Source organism: Cricetulus griseus, chromosome 4, assembly GCF_003668045.3.
Source record: "Cricetulus griseus strain 17A/GY chromosome 4, alternate assembly CriGri-PICRH-1.0, whole genome shotgun sequence".
Classification (NCBI taxonomy): domain Eukaryota; kingdom Metazoa; phylum Chordata; class Mammalia; order Rodentia; family Cricetidae; genus Cricetulus; species Cricetulus griseus.
In genome coordinates this window covers 226,747,059-226,764,076 of record NC_048597.1, presented here as the reverse complement: position 1 = coordinate 226,764,076, position 17,018 = coordinate 226,747,059, and the positions used below count along the sequence as shown (strand labels likewise).

The following is a 17,018-nucleotide window of genomic DNA, read 5'->3' as shown; positions in this document are numbered from 1 at the left end:
AATGGTGCTTTCTGGAAAAGAATGTGATGGTTTACTGGGCATCCATGCCAGTCCGTCAATAGTGATGCCACTGGATACGCCCGTCTGTCCTTGACCACCCAAGGACAGTGTGTGTGCTTCAGGCACCCTGGGACCCTTCCCCTGAGAAGATGCTGAGTGCCTTGTGGTTCTGCAGGTATGTTGGTGCAGCAATAGACCTTCGAGGAATCTCAGGCCTGCGGACATTCCGAGTGCTCAGAGCCCTGAAAACTGTTTCTGTGATCCCAGGTGAGTGGCTTTAACCAGGGTGTTTGTTCAGCAGAACAAACATTCATTTCTATTGCTCTTACACACACACACACACACACACACACACACACACACACACACACACACACACACACACACACGGCACAGGACAGGACTAATAACTATTGACCTAGCTAATGAAGAAAATATGGATCTTTTAGCATAGGAGAAACATAAAATAAGGGTTGATCCCTGTAAGATGCAAAGGAAGGGCGCTTCCTTCAATGCCTTGCTGTTTACCTTCAGTTGTCAAACAACCTGCCGTACATGACGTCACACCCATTACTCAGCTCCCAGTCTAGGGTCTGATGTGCGAGGTGTCAAGAAAATTCATTTTCCACCAAAATGACACAGGTGGGTCCTAGACTATGTGTCCGAATGCTTTCTGTTGTCTGTGACCCTGCTCCCCCAGAGAAGGCAATTTCCACTAACAATCCACCCCCCTCAAAGGAGCAGGGCCCTGTCTTTGCAGCCAGCTTGATTCTGATCTATTCCTCCTCAGAACTTTCCAGTGAGTCTTGTCTGTCATAGCCTCACTGTCGCTGTTTATCTCTTTGTGTCTTTGTGGCTCTGTCTCTCACTTTGTGTCACTCTCCATCTTCATACCTATCTCTCTCTCTCCCCCTCTCTCTTTCTCTCCCCCTCTCTCTGTCTCCTCTCCTCTTCCTTCCCCTCCCCTCCCCTCCTCTTCTCTCCCCTCTCCCTTTCTCTCTGAGTGAAATTCATGTGTCTCAATCCTGGAGCTGCTTCCCAGGACTGAGATGAATATGTAGAAAGACAAACACCAAATGATCAGAGTGAAAAGAGAACCCTCACACCTACAGGGCAGGGAATACAGCTGGGACACAGCATAAACTCAGCGCTGAGGATAGAACTCAGGGTCTTGTGTGTGCTAGGCAAGTGCTCTACCATTGAGCTACATACATCCCCAGGCAGCCAAAAGGGGTTTTAGTTGAATCACTGGTGTCAATCATGTATTAGCCTTAAGATTGTAAGAGCTGCACTGACCAGGCCTCAGCTGCTTGCTTTTATGAGAAGGGTGGCAGGCCCCACCTACTTGCCTCTCTGGGCAATCACAAGGTGCAGATAGGAAGCTGGGCTTGGAACTGCCCGGAGTATGTGTGTCACACCTGTGTGTAGTGAGGACAGCCAAGGTACACACCTGTGCTCTGTGTGGCACTTCACCCTCTGTCACCTTCCCATAGGACTGAAGGTCATCGTGGGAGCCCTGATCCACTCGGTGAGGAAGCTGGCTGATGTGACCATCCTCACTGTCTTCTGCCTGAGTGTCTTTGCCTTGGTGGGCCTGCAGCTCTTCAAGGGGAACCTGAAGAACAAATGCATCAGGAATGGCACGGATCCCCTCAAGGCTCATAATTTCTCATCTGAAATGACAGGTGAGCAGACATTCTGCTGGTAGCGACCAGCGCGCGTACCCCGGCACTGCGTGGTGGGAAGCCCTGCACATCTGTGTGGAAATACTGGCATTTCATTTCCAGTGAACGGCTCCTGAGTGGGGTTGAGCTCCCCTCCCCTATGTTCCTGCTGACCAGTTTCCCTTTTGGCAAGGAGAACATTGGATAAGTTCTCAATCCAAAACCAAGGTTTTCTGGCTCTGTAGAGCCTGCAAGTGGATTGGAAGGGTGTGTGGCTCCCTGAGTGTCCCTTGAAGGCTTGTAGGCAAAGGGACTGGCCTCGCTTAGATGAAGACAGGAGCAGGTGTGTTCTTTGACACCGGAGGCCTAGGTTGGCGACTTCAGAACACATGGCGAGGCTTCATTTCTTCCTTCCTTAGAAAACTACTACATCAAGAATGGCACTACCGACCCCCTATTGTGTGGCAATGGATCTGATGCTGGGTGAGTAGTCACACACACCCCCACTCCCACTGCTCGAATGGCCAACACCCTTTCTCCATGGGTCTGTCCCATTCTCTGTGCAGAGAGAGTAGAATAGAATCCCAGAGAAGTTGTATTGATGAATACCATAGACACTGCCATCTGAAAACTCACAGGCAGGGAGCTGCAAATGTGGTTCAGCTGCTACAATGCTACTGTGCTTGCTGAGCACAGGTGAGGACCCAAGTGCAAATCCCCAGCAACCACATAAAAAGGTGGGCACATCGGTGCAGACCTGTAGCCAAAGCACCAAGGGCCTTGGGGCAGAGAGATGGAGACAGGCAGATCCCTGAGCTTGTAGACAACCATTTTCACTCAACCAATGAGCTTCAAGTTCAGTGAGAGCCATTGTCTCAAAGACTGAAGTGAAGAGGCAGAGAGAAAGACAAAGATGCTACACACTGTCCTCCACATACATGTACCCACACCACGTATGAGCATCACACACACACACACACACACACCACCTCACAGAGAGTAAGTGTACCAGTTGGGTTTGTTGTGTAATGAATGACTCCAGGGTTTTTATGACTTAACACAGCAATCACCTAACTTGTGGCTTGATGCTCAAGAGCATGGACCAGCTGGCGTGTGGCTTCTTCATGAATCTGCAAGTGGCAGATGGCTTTGCTGCAAGGTGCCTGTGTGTTCCATTGGTCTTTTATCCCAGGCAGTCTGTCTTGAGCTGTCCTCCTGCAGACACCAGATTCCAAGGGAAATAGTGGAAGTATAAAAGTCTTGATTTCTCATACAGTGATGCTCTTTCTGGGTCCCCTTCACCAAAGCGAGCCACGAGTCAGCACAGATCCAAGAGCTGAAACAGACTTCACCTCTCAGTGAAAAGCAACAGGGTCATATCCCAAAGGGCTATAGGTATCCAAAAGGGAGGAACAAGTGACCAGCTCCCAGGAGAAGCAGTGTTTGAAAAAAAAAAAAAACTACACATTTGCTCATCATAGCTCCTTCTATCCTTGGGTTTTATCATATTTTTTTTGTAACAGTGGAAGAAATATGTGCATAACATCTTTGCAATTTCAATTTTTTACAGAGGTCAGCCACATAACAACAAGTGAGCGGCAGGGCCAGGAGGGAACCATAGCAACTGAGAGTTCATGCCCCGTCGAAAGGGGCAGGTATTGCTCAGCCCAGCTTTTGGTTGCCATGCGAAAATGGGTGTTTGCTGCTTCAAGCTCTGCTGGCTCAACAGAAGGAGAAAAGAAATTCCAGTTTTTATGAGCTAACACCTAGTCAGAAATTTGGTTGCAAGTCCCCCAAAATATCTACCTATCACATTGGCCAGACAGAATATTTCTGAAGGCTGGATTCAGGATGTAAGCCAGCTGTGTTTTGGTCTCTTTTGTATGTGCATAAAGGTGTTATGCTGTAGAAAACACATGCTGTGTTAGGAGTTCCGTAGGCTGGGGAAACACAATGGCTAATGTTTAAGGCCAGATGGAAAGCCAGGGGGGCTTCCTGGAGGCAGCAGATGAAGCTAATGTTGAAGGACCGGCATCATACTTCACGGCTGGAGGAACAAGTGATGCTTGAATGGAGATGACTCCATGAGGAGGGTAGAAAGTAAGAAACCGAGCTACAGGATACAGACCCTCACCTCTGCCTCCTGCTTTGGCTGCTGGTGTGAAGAAAGAGCAGGAGAGGTCTGGGTGGTAGATCAGAAAGGCCCATGCACCCCACCCACTCCCATCACTCATCACTGGAAAATCATTCACAGGTACTTGTTCCCCGAGTAGCCGCTAGTCTTCGTCGCCCAACATTGTAGTGACTTTTTCCGTTGCTGTGGCCAAATACCTGAGCAGAAACACACATAGGAGTGGAGGAGGGCTCACTTGGCCTCAAAGTTTCAGGGTACAGTTCGTTGTGAGGAAAGCATAGCGTGAGGCAGCTGGTAGCGTGGCTCCCACAGTCAGTCAGGAAGTAGATGAGCACTCAGCTCCATTTCTCCTATGGACCCATTGGATCCAGTGCTGCCCACACTTAGGTGCATCTTCCCACCTCAACTAAGCAAAGCTGGAAACTCCCTCAGGCAAGCTCAGGGCTCTGTCTCCATAGGGATTCTCGATTCTGTGGCAGTGACAGCCAATGTGAGCCATCGCCATGCGGTGCAGTCGTAGCCATCTGTCTCACTAGAAGAGTGATCTCAGGAGAGCAGAGCAGAGTGGTCAGCATCAGCCTGCCTAACTTCCTTTTCCCAGAAGTAACCCAAGTCCTGTGTCTTTGGCCCCAGGAAAGCATTGCCCAAACTCGGTTTTCACTTTCCTTCTATTTACGTTGAAACCTTGTCTTCTCTCCAGCTAGATGATGGTGTTTCTGAGCCCAGCGGCTCCAGAGTGACCCCCAACTCTCCATGGCAAAGTTCTGGGGTTCATCTATGCCCCCACCTCAAGTACTAGAGAGGCAAACCTCCCATCAGGCAGATGTAGCCAGGCCACTTGGGTAGAAGGAAGGGACGAGCAACATCGGAGTGATGTCTGAGGGGATCTGCAGGGATCACAAAAGTTGGGTCTTGGGCTGGCTCAGGCTGAAACTAGCCTACGGTCTAGGGTCTCAAGATGAAGAGTGAGGACCAAAAAACGTCTGGTGATTTTTACCGTTTTTTCCTGTATAGACTCTTCCAATTTTTTCCTTTTGGTAGTTTTCTGAACTGGCGAATATTAGCAGGAATTTTGTGTGTGTGACTGTGTTTATGTGTGTGTGTGTGTGTGTGTGTGTGTGTGTGTGTGTGTGTGAGAGAGAGAGAGAGAAGAGAGAGAGAGAGAGAGAGGAGAGGGAGAGGGAGAGGGAGAGGGAGAGAGGAGGGAGGGAGAGGGAGAGGAGAGGGAGAGGAGGGAGGGAGGGAGAGGGAGAGGGAGAGGGACTGGTTAACTGGCTCAGCAAGCTCCAGGGACCCTCCCGTCTCAGTGGCTTCCCCAACACTGGAACTACAGGCATGTGCTGCCACAGTCAGCTTTTTATATAGCTGCCAGGGATCTGAAAGGATCTCAGGGACTCCACTACCCTGTCACCAGTCCCCAGAGCAGGAATTTTCTTGTGTGTGTGTGTGTGTGTGTGTGTGTGTGTGTGTGTAGTGTAGTGTTTGGTGCACCGGAGAAGCTTGGCAAGGGGCTGTCACAGACAGTTAACTGTTGCTGCACTGAGCTGCTGGGCCGAGCTGCTAGCGGTTGATATGTGGAGTGGTTAGAGTGGACGCCACAGAAGGCAGACACAAACACGCCCTTAGAGTTAATGGAACTCACAGGAAAGAAAACCCAAGGGCTTCCTTCAAATCTGGGAGTCGGAGTGGGGGTTGTGCAAATCTCCAGTCATGGCGGAGATAAAATTGGAATTAATCATAATTAACTTGTCAGAGTTCTAAGCAGTTCTGCGGGTCCTGAGGTTGTGTGTTTACATGGGCGCCTGGAATAAGGAAAGCCCCAAAGCTTGTCACGGGGGGGGGGGGGGGTGATGCCAGGATTCGTGGTCCCTTGGCCAGGCTCTTCCCACTCACTTCACATGTTCTGAGCCAGATATATTGCTCAAGACCACACAGACCCCTTGGTATGAGGGAGAGGAACTTCTCACCCTACCCCACACTCATTCACTAGACCTCGCTACCCTGTCCTTCCTCCCCCCACCAAGAGGAGAAGCAGGCTCAGTGCTGGCTTCCTCACTGGATATATACCTCCACTTTAAAATTTTTATTTTTAAAAAAATATTTTTTTCATACAATGTATTTTGATCATATTACTCACAACTCTGCACATTATACATACATACACACACACAAACATATTCTCTCAAAACAAAAAACAAAACACAATAAAAAAGAACCCCAATAAGACAAAAATAACAAAACAGACAAAAAGCTAACAAAAAAAAAATGAGTCCCTTTGGTCGGCTAACTGCTCCTGGGCCTGGGGCCCCTCGTGTGTGCCATACCCAGGACATGCCTCCATCTTTAATGAATACACCCACACTCTCTGAGATTAGACGGCTGATTTCTCTGTGAGCCTGACTTCCTCACCTTAAGTAAGGACTGTTGAGATGATTGCATTATATTGTCTGGGCAGCACTCAGGGAGGAGAGAGGCGTACAGTGAGCTCTTAGCAAGTGGCAGGTGATATTTTCATTGTTATATGTAATCTGTCGCTGAACTTGGCTAATGCAAGTCCTCCTTGATGGCTAACTCTGGAAATGGTGCCAGCAGGCTTGTGACTCTGTCTGCTTTTGTGGCTACTGCCTTTCCTTCCCCTGGTGTAAGCCGACAAAAAGCTTGACACCATATAGAATCAGGTCAGAGCTGTCTTCGTGCCTCCTCCGGGCTACGCCTCTAGACAGGGAAATTGAGAAAAAGCGGTAGCATCCCAATGTTATAGATGAGGGAAATGTCCTACACTAAATGTTCAGCTAACAAGAGGAAGGCTGAGCTCTGAGCTCAGACCTAACCTCAACCTGTCGGTTTCTTACTGCCCCAAACTTCTGTGCACCCAATCAGCAAGGCTGTACTATGGCTGTTCTTCCCTCTTGCTGCAGTCACTGCCCTTTTGGTTACATCTGCCTGAAAACTTCTGAAAATCCGGATTTTAACTACACCAGCTTTGATTCCTTCGCGTGGGCTTTCCTCTCACTGTTCCGCCTCATGACGCAGGACTCCTGGGAGCGTCTGTACCAGCAGGTATCTTTGTTTTGTTTATTTCGAGACAGGGTTTCACTCTCCGTAGCCTTTGCTCACATGGAACTTGTGGTGATCCCCCTGCCTCTGCATCCCACATGCTGGGGTTACAGGTGTGCATAGCCACACCTGGCTCTGCCAGAGGACACCAATCTGCACGTCCTCGTACAGTCTTGTCTGGAGACGGATGGGCCAGCTTCACGGCTTCTCTTATTCCGGAAGTCTGACTGACCTTCGAGGGCCCTGGTGTTCCGTGCACAGCCCTCTTCTCTTTCCCTTGAATCTCCAGACACTCCGGGCCTCTGGGAAAATGTACATGGTCTTCTTTGTGCTTGTCATCTTCCTCGGATCGTTCTACTTGGTCAATTTGATCTTGGCCGTGGTCACCATGGCGTATGAGGAGCAGAACCAGGCAACAATTGCAGAGATTGAAGCCAAGGAAAAGAAGTTCCAAGAAGCCCTTGAAGTGCTGCAGAAAGAGCAGGAGGTGGGTGGAGCAGACCCATGCAGCCAGCAGACCCATGCAGCCAGCAGACCCATGCAGCCAGCAGACCCATGCAGCCAGCAGACCCATGCAGCCAGCAGACCCATGCAGCCAGCAGACCCATGCAGCCAGCAGACCCATGCAGCCAGCAGACCCATGCAGCCAGCCCCAGGGCCTGCTGCAGGGAAACGCCCTACACTGGGGCAGCGGGACAGGTACCCTTTAGGGGCTGCTATGAGCAGGAGTCTTTCTTCAGGGTCTCTCTTGTATCACCTTTAAAGAGTACCTGTGCAGGGAAGATGGCTGTCAGCAAAGTGCTTGCTGGGCAAGTATGAAGACCCAGGTTCAATTCCCAGAACTCACATTAAAAGAGTGGTCAGAGGCATACTTGTGATCCCAGGGCTGGGGGCAGCCAGATGCACGTTTGCAATCCCAGGGCTGGGGGCAGTCAGAAGCACACTTGAGATTCCAGGGCAGGGGGTAGTCAGATGCATGCCTGTGATCCCAGTGCTGGGAGCAGTCAGATGCATGCCTGCAATCCCAGGGCTGGGGAGGCAGAGTCAGGTGGATTGCTGGAGCTTTGTCTAGTTGGTAAGCTTCAGGGCTGTAAGAGTCCTTGTCACAAAAATAAAGTGAGCAGATCTTGGGGAGTGACCCCCGAGTTGACCTCTGGCCTTTGTAAGCATACACACACACACACACACACACACACACACACACACACACACACACACACACACACACACGCTCCTACATGAACATGCATCTACACACAAAAGAATTTGAGTGAGGTAGCTCTTCCCAAGCGATTTATTCAGGAGTCTTTTGGACATAAGGAGAAAAAACTAAGTGTGATCAGGCAGTGGGTGGGACTAACCCATGAAGTGATCTCAGCTAGGTGTTAGCTATTGTCTGATGCCCCTGGGGAGCTGTCGCAGTGACCTGCACCAGAGTTAGCCCTTCTTGGAAGGAAGAGGGCCAGCTGTTTGTGCTCCCATATCTGACTCTGGGGCAGGGAGCCAAGGGAGTTCTCTCCACAGTGCAGCATGTGAGCATCAGTGTCCAGCTTGCACAGTGGCTGAGGGCAAATGTCTTGACCTGGTCAAAAGGGCCTAGGCAAGGCATCCGCACCTACTGAGGGGCTGTTTCTGCCACACCACAACCCGCCCCGCACTGCGCATGTTCTAACTCTCAGCATCCTTGGTCTCTGATCCCTCACCCCACAGCTATATTTTAGGGACACATGAATGCCAATCTCAATCAGAATCTATGGGCTGCAACAACTGCTCTGTCCTCAGGTGCTGGCAGCCCTGGGGATCGACACGGCCTCACTCCATTCTCACAATGGATCACCTTTAGCCCCCAAAAACGCCACTGAGAGAAAGCACAGAATGAAATCAAGGGTGTCAGAGGGTTCTACAGATGACAACAGGTCACCACAATCTGAGCCTTACAACCAACGAAGGATGGTAAGACCTGGGCTGGCTCTAAGGTTCGGTCAGCTCTGGGGCTATTTTGGCTGTGGGTGAACTGGAAAGAGGTTGGGGGCAGGTAGAGAGGAGAGTTTTAATAACTCACGAACACCCCCCCCCATTGGTGGTCTAAGCTAGGACAGGGCATTGTCACTGTGGATAGGAGCAATAACAAGGACCTTCCTAGGTGGGGGATCAAGATTAAGATTGTGGAATAAGAAAAAGGCAAGGCAAGGCAGGGTGATTCCTGGCTTCAGGCCAGGACACTTAGATGAGCTGCGATTTTTAAGACAGGACCATGGAGGAAGAGCCTGGGTCCCTAGGGAGGGAGGGAGAAGTCCACATGGGGCTTGCTGTCCTTGAGGTATTTGCAGCTCTGTCCCTGGTGCTGAATGAAACCCCCCTCACCTCTTTCTGACCTCTTGCTTCTGTCCCCACTGCTCAGGCTGTCACTTGCCATTGACACAGAAGACCCCAGCACCTATCTCTGGGACACAGCCTAGCCTAGGAATAAGTTTTATACCTTATATTAGACTCTGTAGCAATTATGCCCCCACCACAATTAACGTTTTACTGCCCGCTCCAACTTCCATCACCCAAGTTTCTTCTACCTTCTCCACCACCTGGAAAACCCCATGTAGCTCTGTAGCCCAAATAATCAATATAAGACCCAGAGACAGACACTGAAGTTCAAGCTTCAAGCTGAAGATCAGAGAAGCAAAGCAGCCAGCCACGAGGTCTCAGCTCTACCTCAAGCTGAAAGGGCTGTGTTCTGTCTCCACAAATTCTCAGAGACAAAAAGCTCTGAATTCTTGTATCCTTCTCCTTATATTCCCTTCTCTGCTCAGCCATATTCTCCTGTCTCTAACTCCCTAGTTCTGGGATTAAAGATGTGTGATCTCGGGTGCTAGGATTAAAGGCCTGAGCTCTGTTACTCTTCACTGTTGTGTAGACCAGGGTGGCCTTGAACTCAGGGAGATCCATCTGCCCATCTCCTGAGTCCTGGGATTACAGGTGTGTGCCTCCACTGGTAGCTTCCACAGCTAACTAGTGAGGCTGGTTTTGCTTTCTGATACTTCAGGCAGTCTTTATTAAATCATAAATAATGTATCACCACATAGCTCCTTCTTGTAGACCTCTGCTTTCTTTTCTGTTAACTGGGATACAGGAGGGAGGGTTCATTTCATCTTACAACTTCCAGGTCACAATCCATTATTGAGGGAAGTTTGGGCAGAAACTCGAGGCAGTAAGCAGGAACTGAAGCAGAAACCATAAAGGAACAGTTGGTTTGCTCTGTGGCTCATGTTCTGCCTCACTATGGGCTTGAACATCCTACATCAATTAGCAATTAAGGGGTATGCCGCGTAGACACACCGCAGGGACAGTCTGATGGGGGCAGTTCTCTATCTGAGGTTCCCTCTTCCCAGGTGGGTCAAGTTGACAACCTGGATTAGCTATCCCAGTCACTGACAGGAAAGAGAAGTTCTCGAACTAATCACACAGAGAGGGGGTAAAGGCTGCTTTCTGAGGGTCACTTCCTGCCCCCCAGATCCCTCTAAGCTTCCTTCCTGTGTTCACCAGAAGGATGTTCCCCTCTATTGGCAACCCCTGGATTCACACAGGCACCTATGCTCACAGGCACACTTGCATGCACTCGGGCCTCGGGGGCATGCCCACACAGAGCACTTGTTACATCTGTGCCCTCTTACTTCGCTCCGCCTCTTTGGAGCAGCACCCAGGATGCACAGGCACAGTTCAGTGTTTCTAAGGGAATTTGGCGGCCGCTCTGACCGCCACAAAGAGGATGAAGCACAGCTTCCACGGCAATGCCAATGACACTGAATTGTGCTCTAATTTCCCCCATTCTGTCAGCACCATACAGATTAGCACCCGAGAGTCCAAGAGTGTCTCCATCCCATTTTTCTATGCTTGTTTTCCTGGTAAATACATCTCTAGGGTTTTCATATGAAGATTTTTGGACTGAAAGCAAAAGAGATCATCCCCCATTATTCGACAGATTGGTTCTAAAAGGAGGTGCTGACAGTCAAACGCTGATCCTAGATGTTTCTCTCAGGTTCCTCCTTAATTTGCTCGATGCCTAAATGTAAACAACTCTGTCTTCTTATCATCAATATGGGTTTCCTGATTCTATTCTTTCCCTACAATGTGGGAAGAGCTCTGGGTTTGTGTGGGCAATGCAGTCCTGGTGTGTATATTTTAGGCAGTGGGCTCTGTGCATGACACTCGGCTGGCAATGGTGATCACTAACAGGATTAGGCCTCAAGTCACCACAGAAAACTCAAGGGGCTTGGGAGATGGCTGAGATGGTACTGTATATGCCTTGCAATCATGAGGACCTGAGTTCAATTCCCAGAACCCATATTGAACAAGAAGAGGCCGGACATGGCGGTGCTATGATCTTGCAATCCCAGCACTGGGAAGCAGAGGCAGGAGGATGCCTGGGGCTTGTTGGCCAGGTAGCCTCCTGAGTTCTAGGGCAGTGAGAGACCTGAGAAACATCCCAGAGGCAGTCCTCTGACCCGTGCACACAGGCAAGAGCACACATGGAGACACATATGAGAGAAGGGGCGGGTGGGAGAGTGGTGAGCTCAGTTTTATGACCTAAGTGAGGAGAATTCTAACAGTAACAAACCCTTCTTCAGTTGTTCTGCAAATAAAGGGGATTAAGAAGAAATTAAGGGCACTGTGACCAGAGTTCAGTAGGGAGCTGTTTAGATTTCAGAGACACTGTGTGTGTGATCCGAGCATAGGACTGATGACGGCTATGGCCAGGTTCCCACAGTTGTGAGAACTAGCTAGCCCTATCCAGGAGCTCTGTGGGGTGCTGTGTCTGAGAACTCAAGAACCCGAGCTTTTCCTCTGGATCTGTAAGCCTCTCAGTTCTCACTTAGTGGAAGCTTTTGATGGGAAATGTTTATCGATTTGGAAGAATGGCATTCATTATTCTTCCAAGAAATTGGGCCGCACGGCTCTTCCTTCAATCTCTCTATTGTTGATTGTTCAAAGCCGGCCTCAGGGGACCCTGCCAACTCATTACACTATAAAGCCCTTGTCTCCCCTGCTCCGACACAATCCCTCACACTCACAAAGATGGGATCCAGCGAATTGCACATCTTGATTTTCAGACAGCAAAGCGTATTCGTTCAGAGCCCTTATCTCAAGCTCCAGTCCAGGCATCTCCTTAGGCTTGACATCCCACTCACAAAGGGAACCACAGATGGGAACCTAGGCCATGTCTGAGCATTACCAAAAACTGCAAACATCTGGCCCGGCCATCGATATTTGGTAACAATAACCTGTTGTCTGATCTTAGGCACCTGGTCATCACCCCCCTGCGGGCGGCTCGTTCCCCAAGTCTGTCTAGGACTTGCTTTTCCTGTCTCCCTCTCCATGTCTACCCAGAACATCTTCAGGTCTTTGTGAGCTGTGGGAAGGTCATGAGACACAGACCTGGGTGAAGGGAAGTGTGAACTGGATTTAGCGGGGATCACTCCAACCCTGTCTTCTCTCTTGCTCCCCTGGGGGCAATGCCCAGTCTTTCCTAGGCCTGTCTTCTGGAAGACGCAGGGCTAGCCACGGCAGTGTGTTCCACTTCCGAGCACCCAGCCAAGATGTCTCATTCCCTGATGGGATCACAGATGACGGAGTCTTCCACGGAGACCACGAAAACCATCGAGGTTCCCTGTTACTGGGCAGGGGTGCTGGGCAGGCAGGTCCTCTCCCCAGGAGCCCATTGTCTCAGTCTCCCAACCCTGGCCCAGGACATGGAGAAGAGGGACAGCTCACAGTGCCCACTAGTGGCGAGCTTGCCACTGGAGCTCCCGAAGGCCTGGTGAGTTCGAGTGTGCTCCATACTCTGATATAGTCCAGTAGAAGCCCTTTGCCAGTCAGTGTCACCCACGGAAGGGTCTTTAACAATATCTGCCCCATGCCTCCCACCCAACTCTCCTTTTACAGGCAGGGCAGGCCAGACCCAGAGAAGCCACTGGGGTTGTTTGTGCTGAAGGCGCTGCCCATTTTCTCTGCAGGCAGGGGTGCAGCCGATTTTGCATTCAACATCATGTGTGTTTCTGTCCCTGTTGTCATCATTACTTTGGAGATGGCCCCATGTGGTCCTTTGCTAGTGACAAGGAAAACAAGGGGTTCTTCTATCTAAGCCTCTGGCTCTGAGGAAACTGTTCCGAGGTTTGACAAAATTCTGAGGGGTTCTCAGAACACACCTTGATAGGAGGGTGGTGACCTCGGCTTAACTCACTGGATGAATACATCAGGATGCCACAGACTGGGGACAGGAACTAACTTCCCCCACTCCTTAAGAGAACATCCGCAGGGGATGTAATGGCAAGCCTGGGACTCCATGGTGAGTTGGGAGATGCAATTGAATTTGAGGTCTCCTTCAGCATTGCTAACGGCTCCTTCTGCAGCTTCCACACACCCTCACAGGTTGCCAGATATACGTGTGGAGAGAGGCTTGTAGATACCGTTGTGTGGTTGCTGCCACTGAGTCTGGGAAGTTCAGCAGAACTGTGTGTAACCCAGTCTGATACTATGTGACTCGGGTACCTTGTGACTCCAGGTATCATTTGACTCTGGATAGCACGTGACTGGGGATTTCTGGAAGAAGCAGATGGCCTGCTTCACTGGGCACGTGCAGGGATTTAGTAAAGTATTCGAGGTGTAGGCTGGACTCATGGAACTGAGGAGCAGTGAGGGGCCTGGAGATCAGCAACAGTGAAGAGCTGTGCACGTCAAGCTGAAAGCTAAAGGAAAAGGCCCCCAAGTCAGAAGTCGTCAAGATGAGTGACTGAAGGACCTGTGGCCTCAGGAAGAGAATCATGCTGCTGCCCACTGAAGGAGACAGGACAGACAGCCAACGCCTCCATCCTCTCTCTGTCTCTCTCTCTGTGTCTCTGTCTCTCTCTCTCTCTCTTCCATCTCTCTCTCCCTTCCTCCCTCCCTCCTCCTTTCCTACTGTCCAGTTTGAGCCTCCTGTTGGCCAATCCTAACCAGAGCCATAGGGTGGCTATTTTGCTCAGGTTTCTCTCTCTGGACACAGAGCAAGAAAGACAGCTGAAAAGTTATCTCCAGGCCAAACAGAATCACCAACCCAGAGTCCTCAACCCACAGACAAGCTGTAGGGCTCTCCGGCGGTGTCTCAGTGCTGGGCACAGGGATATCTTGCCTCCAGAGTTCTCTCAGGTTCCTATCACAGCTGCAATCCTCGCTCTTGTGGTTCATCGGAAGAAGAATTCATAGGATCCCAATCACAGCCGCAATCCTCGCTCTTGTGGTCCATTGGAAGAATTTGTACCAAGCACAGCCTGAGAAAGCAAAGCCTGTTTCTTCGGAGCAGGAAGTATAGCCTACAGATTAGGAGCTGTCCCAGCCAAGCAGCCACAGCCAGTAGCATCAGGATTTAGAAAGTCCTGGCCTGTTCCTCCCCTGTGTCCACTCCTTGGGCAGTCCGGGACGGTTACTTAGACATTGTCTTTACCCATGATCCACTCTGCTATAATTAGATGCATTGGATATGAGTGTGTATAAAAATGTGACTACCCATACAACTGCAAGTTTATTAGGGCAAAGGGCTTTGTAGGGTGGGAATCAAGGGAGCCAAGCAGAGCCTGCTGAGACCAGCTTTACTGTTTTCACCAGAGCCCTGGCCTATCTTGTGTCTCGTCAGCTTGGCTGTCTCATACCCCAGCTGTGAACCCTCTTGTTTCTCTAGTTCCTGACCTTGCCATTGAATCCTGTTTGTCTGAACCCCAGGGAACACCTCACCTAGCATTTTGTCACTCTCTTGGGATGCACCCCTTACTCTCCTGTGTCTGTTCCTGGGGCAGTCACTTTCTTGGGTGTTCACCCTTGATTCATTCTGGCTAAAATACCCAGGTAGTACAAGGAGACTCTAAGCCCTTCTGTATCACACCTACACTCAATTGTATTTAGAAAGGTCCCTATTTTTCCAAGCCTCCTTACCTCGCCTGGGGCTCAGCAAGCTCTTTCTCCTACTTAACTTCTCGGATCTTATTGGCTGGTCTCGTACCTCCAGCCTGAGCTCTGGCTCCTGTCTCTGTGTGCTGGTCCTCACAGCTGAGCCTAAACACCCTCCTCATTTCTCCGAGCTTTTCCTTAGAGGCTCATGGATTCACAGGTCAGCTCATAACTGTACGAGACCAGCCAATAAGAGGCTGGATAACCTAGCTCTGTTGCTGAAGTGTCCTGACCCTGCTTATGTCCCAGCAGGCACTTGAGGCTGCAGGACAGAAGAAGAATTTCCTGTCTGCAGAGTACTTGAACGAACCTTTCCGCGCACAGAGGGCGATGAGTGTGGTCAGTATCATGACGTCCGTCATCGAGGGTAAGTGGTGCTCTTGGCCACGTCCGTCCTCCATGCCGTGAAGAGTCCTCTCTCTGTGGCCTGAGGTCCTGGATGCTGTCTGTCGGTGTTTTGTGTTGCACAGACGTTCAAAGGGGAGTCACTCCAGAATGTGATTTTAGGTTCTCTGGCAGGAGGGAGAAGCAGTTTCTGTGAACGGAACCACAAACAGCCCTGCAAAGGCTTATTTACTGATGGTTATGAAAAGTTATTTTAAGATACAGCAAGTTCCTCATACCAAAGCCCCTTTGATTGACACTATATGTTCTCTGAAGGAAACCACTGCACCTTTAGTATACAGCTTCAGTCCTTACTGGGCACTCTGTGCAGTTACCCATAATGCAAGACGCGCTCCGAGTGTGTCTGGATAGTCTTGTGACTAAAGCTGTTGCAATGGATGAAAACTTCCTCAGAAAAACAACTACAAATCATAGAGAACAATCACTGCTCTCCACTGTGATTCCTCAAGGTCTCAGCACCACCTCCCAGGTGTGTCAGTATTCAGGCATCCGTACCCGTCTGTCCTTGGGGTTCTGACAGGATACGTCCTCAGCTGCAGTCACTAAGAGCACCACCTGTGCACATTCACCATGTTCCCTTTTAAAAGGGCCCTGCCCACCTTCCAGCTCTCTCCCTCTGTGTGTGTTCCTTCTCTCTCTCTTTGCTTCTTTGCCTGTCTCTGTCTCCCCACACAACCCGCTGCCTCTCTTTTCCCTTCTGCTGCTCCTGTCCCCAGAAGTTTGTCTCCTCCCTTTCCTCCTCCTTGTCCCGTTCCCTTACCCCCCCCCCATGTGAGCTCTGTCTCATGGCATCTTTCTCTCTGGCACCACTTTTTAAATTACAACAAAGTACGCCAGGAACCCAACAGCCTTTCATTTCCTGGCATGGCAAAGCTGTTCCTCACGCCCTCCACGGCTATCATGTTCATCATTTTGACTTCATTTCTGTCTTAAGCCCCCATTGTGCCAAACACGGGAAGACAATTTAAGCAAATTAGTCAATCCATTTCACCAAATCCTCTTCAATTCTGGGTTCTGCCAATCAAGTGGGCTCAACTCAGTCTCCTGAGGGATGTGTCTGTGTTCCAGCTGAGGGGTAGGAAAAGAAAGGGGATGGCCATCTGTACATACATGTCCCCAAAGAGCATGGTTGTGACCTCTTCTGTGAGTATAGAGGCTATTAAAGCCTAGGTTTTACTTCACTATAGGGTGAGGAGAATCTTGTTTTTGACAAATCCATTCACTTACATACCCAATAAAGAAGGCCTGGATGGCCTCAGAGCGTGCTCTGTACAATTCAAATAGCTGGAGTTTTCAGTTATTCCCTGGAACTTCTAAAAATGATTTATTTATTTAAACATCTGTTAGACCTCTGGCATTGTTCCAGGAGCCTGAGATTCCATGAGAACAAGACACACACCTGCTCTCATGCACTGTGCTCCCTGGAGACAGATGATCATCACAAGTAGATAGCGAATGGTGATGACGGACAGGAGGAGAGTAAAGGAAGGCAGAGGAGGGCGGGGTTTTAATAGGGAGAATTTAGATGCGGAGCAGTGAAGGGAAGCCTTCCAGCAAAGACCAGCAATCCGGATGGAGCAAGGGGAATCAGCACGTGAAACCGTGAGAGAAAGCTCCTCAGACATAAACACCTGATAAATGTTTCAGGGATAAGGCAGAGGCTGGTTGTGTGTCCCCCAGATTCTAGAACCAGGGAGGATGAAGTAAGAGGAGTGAGTTCTAGACCAGCCAGGGCTGTGCCATATGACCTGACTTAAAAACAAAGGCGGGCTGGGTGGTGGTGCACA

At 50.0% G+C, this 17,018-nt stretch overlaps 1 protein-coding gene across 2 annotated transcripts in view; it reads left to right on the top strand.

Moving 5' to 3' along the window:
* Scn10a (sodium voltage-gated channel alpha subunit 10) overlaps window positions 1-17,018 on the top strand; it is a 100,194-nt gene that overhangs the window by 28,421 nt on the left and 54,755 nt on the right. For both annotated transcript variants that reach the window (XM_027415548.2, XM_027415546.2), the window contains exons 5-12: window positions 176-267; window positions 1,494-1,685; window positions 2,084-2,147; window positions 6,717-6,858; window positions 7,145-7,342; window positions 8,638-8,808; window positions 12,368-12,664; window positions 15,079-15,193. In XM_027415548.2, coding sequence (XP_027271349.1) covers window positions 176-267; window positions 1,494-1,685; window positions 2,084-2,147; window positions 6,717-6,858; window positions 7,145-7,342; window positions 8,638-8,808; window positions 12,368-12,664; window positions 15,079-15,193 — 1,271 coding nt within the window. The remainder of the gene's footprint in view (window positions 1-175; window positions 268-1,493; window positions 1,686-2,083; window positions 2,148-6,716; window positions 6,859-7,144; window positions 7,343-8,637; window positions 8,809-12,367; window positions 12,665-15,078; window positions 15,194-17,018) is intronic.